The sequence below is a fragment of the Pithys albifrons genome, chromosome 7 (assembly GCF_047495875.1).
Source record: "Pithys albifrons albifrons isolate INPA30051 chromosome 7, PitAlb_v1, whole genome shotgun sequence".
Lineage (NCBI taxonomy): Eukaryota > Metazoa > Chordata > Aves > Passeriformes > Thamnophilidae > Pithys > Pithys albifrons.
The window spans coordinates 23,296,903-23,304,673 of NC_092464.1; the positions used below are offsets into that span (position 1 = coordinate 23,296,903).

A 7,771-nucleotide genomic window follows, 5' to 3' on the forward strand; every position below is an offset into this window, starting at 1 on the left:
TTTTCTCCCCATCCAAGCGCCTCCCTGGCCTGTGGTAAAGATCTGTGCTAGAATTAGAAATGAAAAGGGACCAGAAAAGGATTCTGAGAACTACAGACTTGTTAGTTTTAAGTCCCTGGGAAGCTGTCTTAGGCACATGAGGGACAAGGAGATAGATTGGTAGTGGCAGTCACGGATTTACCAAGGACAAATCATGCCTTGCCATCATGGTTGCTTTTGTGATAAAATTATCTGTTCTAGAGAAAGAGGAAGATGGATGTCTATTCCCTTGGCTTTAACAAGGTTTTTTGGCACCATCTTGGGTAGCCTTTTCATAGCCAAAATGGGAAGATAGGACTGGACTACACACAGGTGGACTGACTACAAGTTGGATGAAAAACCGTCTGGACTAATGGGCTCAAAGGACAGTGATCAGTGATTAAAGCTTAACTAGCAGCCAGTTTTGAGTGATATTCCTCAGAGATTATTATAGGGTTGATAATACAGGGGTGATTTAGCATTTTTGTTAATATTGGATCACTATATATGCACATCACATCCTCATTCCAGGTATGGTTGCCCCATCCCTGAAAGTATTCAAGACCAGGTTGGATGGAGCTCTGAGAAACCTGGTCTAGTGAAAGGTGTCCCCGTCCACGGCAGGGGGGTTGGAAATAGGTGATTTTTCAGGTCCCTTCCAACTCTCAAAGGATTCTGTGTTTCTGTAATTCTATGACACTGAGCTGGAGGAAGAAATCCATATGCTGGGAGGTAGGGTTGCTATTCAAAAGGATGGAGGGATGGGCTGACCAAAAGCTTATGAAGTTCAGGAAAAGAAAACATGAAGTCGTTCATCTGGGGTATATTGAGGTTTTGTTGTAATGCCTCAGATCAGCTGGGGACTGACAGGCCATGTAGGTGTGTGCTCTGGATGGGATGACAACCTGCCTCTGATGCAACAGCGCACTCTTGTGGCGATGAAGGCTCCCAGCATCCATGGCTGCATTAGCTACAGCCCTCAACCACAGCAAGCCAGGATTCCCTTCCCACCCTTGCAATGCCATGACCCTTTACTCTGTTTGCAGGTCCTCGCTACAAGATAGAGTCACACGCCAGAGGGAGGGGACTTACAATTAAAGGAAATAGAATTGTCACCTCATTTATCTTGTCATTTTTTTGGTATATTTTTGAACAAATACAAATGACACAAGTAATTCAGATTAAAGCAATTCTGCCTTCTTTCCAACTACCTTCAGAAAGCAAAAAAGCTTCAGGAAGAAGCAATAGAGGCTTCCAGACCTAAATCACAGACTCAAAATGGAGCAGTCCATTCTACTGATATTAAAGGCCTGCATACAACAGTAAGTAATTTTCAGTGACACTGTTTTATTTTCATTAATGTGAAAGTGGTTTGGGGCTTATTCTGGCTGTATATGTGCTGCTGCTTATGCTTTCTTTAAGAATGTTGTCAAGTTCAAGTGTATAAGAAAGAATCTGTATCTCCTGAAACCCACCACTTCCCATTCTGACATATCCTCAGACAAGCAGCTGGTCAGAATCACACAGACTACTTGAGATTCAGATCTGCAAATTTCTTGAAAAAGTGTGAACAAAGTGATCCGTATGCTGCTTGATACGTACCTCTTGTGAGACAGCCATTCATGAAAACCTTGCTGAGGTCAAGATCTCTTTTATTTGTTGTTGGGTAGATATGTGTGATGTCTCATACATCCATAGAAGAGTCCTTTGTCAGTAGTGTTCCTGACTGTCTGCAGATAAGCCACTTACTGTATCTGCAGAAAACTTTTTCTTTCCTCATTTCTATCAGTTAATTGACATGTGAGAAAATAAAAGCCATTGTTAAGATCTTATTCAAATTTAAGAGCATATTTAGATGTTGTGTTTTGACAAGATGTGGTAAGACATGAGAGAATCCCCATCTAGTCAATAACTGGTTTTGAGCTAGCTAGATTATTTCTGTGTAAGCATCACAGCTAAGGAGGATTTTAGGGGGAGGGATAGTTTCTCGGCTGCTTGTAAGTTACTCTTACATATAAGGAGAAACAAAGAAGCATAACCATGAGGTGCTATTTTCAAACTTGTACATAGGCAAGAGACTATTATCAGGATCTCTCTAGCATGAAAGAATAATGACAACCAACATGGCTGCGATTTGTAAAAGAGGCAGTTCATGTTTGATGGGATGAAGACGAGAGGAGCTTAGTAGGAAGCAAGGGGATTGTCTCAAACTGCTAGACTAGGATTTTGATCAAATTTTCCTAAAAAGAAAGATATGAAGGGAAACATCTGTGGATGGAGAATGAAGTGGGCTGGAAAAATATTTACTTGCTTGCATATACATCAGTGAGACTGTCAAACAGCAATATTTTGCAGAAAGTATCTGAAAAATTTAGATGTAAACATAGTGATCTGGCAATTGTTAGTAGAGAGATATATCGTTAGATTTTACTTTAGAGACATGAACCTCAAGCCAAGATTGTTCATTTCTTGGAGGGAGAGGATTTAACAAGAAAATATCTTCATGGTTCTATAAGCAATATTTCGGTAACTGTAGTTAAAAACAAGGAAAAGGTTAGTCCATTTTGCAGAATAAGTGTATTGAGAAAACAAATACATCAGCAGCATAATAAAAAACTACGTGGGTACATTGCTTAGAAGAATTTCAAATGACAGATCTGGATGGAAATTTTTTTTTTATGCAACAGTCTTCTTCCCTCCTCTCTACCAAACAGCCTTAGTAGGGAGAGATGAAGATTAAGCTAGGATGGTTGTTGCAAACCAATCAAGGTCAAGTAATCAAACAAGTGAGACACATGCACTCAGAGCATTGCATTTTTTGTTTTAGTAGGTCACAGTTAGAAGACAGAACTGTCACTTAGGGGCTTTTATTCAAAGACCTGAACCTATTCAGTAAAAAAAGTAGTAATGAGACTGCAAAGAGTATGTCTCTTCTGGTCTTGGAGGTTTTTCTGGAGCAGTACTTGTAGGCAATTGCATTCTGAGAGGAAGAGGGTCTGTTACTTTTTTTTTCCTTTGACATATAAATATATAATGAAATTCTGAAGACATAAACTGTGGCTGACATTCTATACAAATCCAAATAACATTGCATAACAAACTTCTCTTGTAATAAAGGCTTGATTTTCTTTTTTTCAATTCATAAGATCAGACATGAAGGCAGAAGAGCAGAGCACATAATAGTACCTGCTGAAAAACACTGTCCTTTCTTTTGTATTGATAGGAACAAATTGTGAATTCAGTATAAAGGATAGATTTAGTGCGCCTCGGGAACCTCAGCAGGCATCTCCACCAGCTGAATAATATTTTCAAAAGATAGTTCATGATTTAACTCTCATCTCATTTAAAGTGCTAACATGAAAGTCAAGCAATGTATTTATTTTGTATTTCAGATTGGACCTGGTCGCTTAGTAACTGTCGAAAGTACACCTTGTCAGTTCATGGGAGGGCCACTTGCTGTTACAGACCTTGCTCCTAGAAAGCCCTCGGTTTGTAAAGGAGCCTTAAAAAGAGATCAAAAGAGATAAAACATTGGACTCAGTCAAGAAAAAATTGGTACCTGTAGAATAGACAGTTTCAAACTGCTTTAATGTTACTATATAATTACCTGTATGTAAATACAAGATAAAATCTGTTCTTAATGCTTTGATAAATTGTTTAGAACATCTAGAGAGCAAAACTTTATTTTTGCTTGATTAATATAAATATGGAGATGTTTTATTAATAAAATAGCCCATACAGTATGGTACAAAGGTATGTTGAGTCTCATAACTTTGTGAGCATTATCCACCATCAGTAGGTCCACTATTTATATTTCCATCTCTTGCTGACACATTTCACACATTGCAGTTCAAGTATCTCATTGAGCTGGGTGATAAACCTTCACATAAACAGATTCAAGTCTTCATTTTCCTGGATACCATACCCACACGGTTTTATCCAAGTCCATTTTGTTTCTTGAATTGCCACCTTTAGCATCAGAACTTCTGACACCTATTTTTCTCAGTCTTACTCTAAACACTCATTAAAAAGTTTGCTTATGACAAGTTTCTCTGAGCCTGTTGCAGGCACATGCTGGAATCTCTTGCTCCTTATAAATTGCTCACAGCTCTGTGATTGATCTTACTAATCTAATTATTCGTTGGGTTATTACTCATGCTGTGTCCAAAAAGGACTCATCCCCTTCTACCCCAGCACATCTAGAATACCAACACAAACTCGTGAGCAGCAGACCTTTAAGTAGATAACTCAGTTTCTATGCTATTTTCTTTATTACTTTGGGCAATTCCAGATTTTTCTATATTACAACAAAGCAGAATTCCCTGAGGCTGTTACTCCGTTTTAAAACCAGTTAATAATACAGTGCTATGGCAAAAATTTCTGTGACATTGCAAGCTTGGATGCTGTGACATACAAACTCTGAGACCTAGTCTGTCATTTTTGCCTGTAAACAACACCTTGAGAAAAGCACAAGCTTTCACTTGGTTAATTGCCAACTTGAAAACAGGAAATAAATTTGAGCTAAACATGTTCCAATTCCCTGTTTTTACTTCATGAAAGACGGGTGGAATGGGAGGTGGTATAAGAATGTGGTAAAAATGTTTGTCCCTGTAACAAGACATAGCAGTGGTGGCATTAAAAATAAAGTTTTGTTTCAGAATTGTCTACTTAAATTCTACAAAAAGAAGAACCCTAAGAAAATAATGAAATAAAACAGCCATACAAAAGATAGTACTTGCAGTTTAGAAAAATTTCTACTTCTGTAGATTCCAAAGAGCAGAAGCATTTTCTTATGGACAGGTCTGTTAAACATCACATTGTAAAGTAGGAAAGTCATCTAGTACTTAAAGCTAGAGAAATTAAATTGAGCTATGCTAGTTTAATTTAACTTTTTATGCTGGCCCTTTGCTGACTCATAATTTTTAACTATAATCTAGTTTCATCATGACATTTTTTCCAAAATTATCTATATAAAGTTTAAGTATGTTTTATTAAACAAGCCTGTATGTGTATTTCTTGCCTGCCTGCAAGAAAGGTTAGCTAAGATAAACAGATACTCTCTAACTGAAGTCCTCTGTGTCAAGTAGAGTCTTGCTCAGTTACTTCTATTTCTCTGGCAGCTCTGCAGAAGCTCTGCTGCTTTATTACTGGTTAAGAGAATGTATGTTCCATTGTCTCTTCATAACTAAAACCAAACACTAAATATTTTACTAGGAGACCAAAAACTGTGACATTTAGAGGGTTTTTTACATGCTTGCACATATGTGAATGTGTGGATGACTCATTACTCCTGGCAACAAGGCAAAGGCCCACTTGAAAAAAAAATATAGGGACTTATGTGAGTCTATCCAATTTCTGAGCAAAGGCTACAGCAGTACAGTGTTGCCAAGGTATGGATAAAGACGAACTTTTAACCGGAAATCACTTTTGCTTATGCAAAACCTTTAAATCGGGCACAAAGTGAGCCCCACACAATCTATCTCCCCCAGCTGCTTTGTGCTGCTGCTATAGACACCCTGACTGCAAGCAAGCAGCTACACATCCTCATGTTAATAATGACTGGAGAAGGAAGGGGACAGAATTTCCCCAAATGCTTATATTTATATTTAATAAATTAATACTAACACAAGGCCCACTGCAGCACAGACAACATTTGATTTTGCCAGCCAGCATGGACTGTGATCTGGCTGTCAGGGAGGGCAGGGGACACATGACACCCAAAAAAACTGGGCTTGCTGTCCCTGCTGTAACCCTACAGGAAGAGGGAGGAATGGAAAGAGAGGGAGTACTGATGGAAGAAAAGATCATCCCATTCCCTGTTAATCCCTCATGCAGACATCCCTGCAGTAGCCAGCTACGGTTCTGTCATAGACATGTCCACCACTGTACCTCTGCTTGGAATTTGTTTTGCTATTGCTGCTTATGGAACTCTGTTCTTGTGGTTCACAGTCACCTGCCCCTTTGGCAGACACTGCAGGGTGGCCATAGCAATTGATTGTTCAGACATTCTGCAGCCAAGTATGGTAGAGGCTAAGCACCTTCACCTCCTACAGAAAGCTGATGAAAAGAAAGAGTCTGAACAATGAGAAGCCTTTAAAATTGCATAGGATACCTTGCTCTTGCATTCAATTAAAAGACCACTATATATATATAAATAAAATAAGAAACATTACCTTCAAAATGTTACTACAATTTGACACTTCTGTAGGTAATGAATAAACATTTCATCAAGGGGAATTTATTTATTTGATTTATGACAGTTAAAACATTTATTGCCAATGCAATATAGTATTTTTTGCTATAGTATAGTATATGTAGTATTTTAGCATAGTGTTATTTACTGTATTATTTACAATCCAATTTATATCTAGCTTTATAAACTGGATATTGCTGGAACAGATTCCTAAAACTGCTGGATTTGGGTGGATCATGATTCCCTCTTTTTGCTCAAAAGTAAAGGTGTATTTAAAATATAATTTATATCAGGAACTTACAGTGCTACTGATGGGTAAACAGAAATCTCTCACTACTTTTGTACCCTCTCCAGAATACCACAGGGGACGTCTATTAGAAGATGCAGTTCAATATTGTGTCTACTTAGTTAAACATTTACAAATCTATGAGACTGGCTGGATATTTTACAAACTACCTATGAGCTAAGCATTATGTGAGATGGAGTTCTTGTTACTTATGAAGGTTTGCATGCCATTACTGCAAAGTACTGTTGCCTACAATAATTAAAACCAGCTGGACTCTCATAAAAGGCTGAGGACTGAACAAGGTGATTGCTCAAGGAGTAAAGCAGAGAGCAGTCAGCATTTCTTAGGCTTTTTGTGCTCAGAAGAACTCGATTAGTTAGTTGGTTACTGAATTATTTTATCCACGCTTGAGGGTTTATACTGGCAGCAGTAGTCAAGTCAGTATCAGTCTTTCAAAGCACTTGATGCACAGGTCTCTTCCCAGCTGTAATGTTGCCTGCTATGACAGGGATGAACGGCATCACCTTATTTGCAGTCTTGTGTAAAGCACTGTTCTTAATATAATGTAGTAGTGGTTTTTCAAGTAACATGTTAATAGACAAGAAAATTACTGCTATTCAGGCCTTGCTACTTAAAAAAATATTTTAATTAATCCATACCTTAGAATAAGCAGTGATAAAATGCAAAGTTTAAACTATACAGGACATTACAATGACCATAATCCTCCCCTTTACCTTGATGTCACACCTCTTTTTTGCAATTCTTAAAAGTAAATAGTATGTGAGACACTGTATAAAATATGTTTGTTGACATTTTCTCCATTGCTTAATGTATAAAAATATATTGGGTTTCCATCAAAATTAACTTTTAAAAAAGAGAATTATTGAAAAAGACAAGACTACAAAAATATGACACATCCAGACTTGCAAGCTTACCTGAAATAACTAAGGTAAAACAAAGGTCAAAACAAAAGCATTCACATATGCAGTAGGGAAGAGGCAAGATTGGTAGATTGCAAGACAGGAAAGCAAAAGTGACAATGTGGGGGCTCATGTACTTATCAATTTAGCAGTGATTAAGAACTTTATACAAAGAAAAGGAAAAAAAGAATGAACCATGCCAAAGGACTTGTCTAAGCATCTACGATATATGCTGCGCCTTTGTGCTTCTTCATTTTGATGTTGCCTTGCTGAGCTATCTTCATTTTCTCCCCTTTTGGCCTAAAATCAGTTGGTGAAAGCAGACCCTGCAAGATTATGAAATAAAGGTAGTTA

The 7,771-nt window shown here is 37.8% G+C and overlaps 1 protein-coding gene across 7 annotated transcripts in view; it reads left to right on the forward strand.

Annotated features, from left to right (window-relative positions):
• The window catches only part of CFAP69 (cilia and flagella associated protein 69), a 28,701-nt gene extending 24,055 nt beyond the window's left edge, over positions 1 to 4,646 (forward strand). For all 7 annotated transcript variants that reach the window (XM_071560620.1, XM_071560624.1, XM_071560623.1 and 4 more), the window contains 2 exons: positions 1,236 to 1,340; positions 3,411 to 4,646. In XM_071560620.1, coding sequence (XP_071416721.1) covers positions 1,236 to 1,340; positions 3,411 to 3,545 — 240 coding nt within the window. In that variant the 3' untranslated portion in view covers positions 3,546 to 4,646. The remainder of the gene's footprint in view (positions 1 to 1,235; positions 1,341 to 3,410) is intronic.
• The last annotated feature ends 3,125 nt before the right edge of the window (positions 4,647 to 7,771 follow it).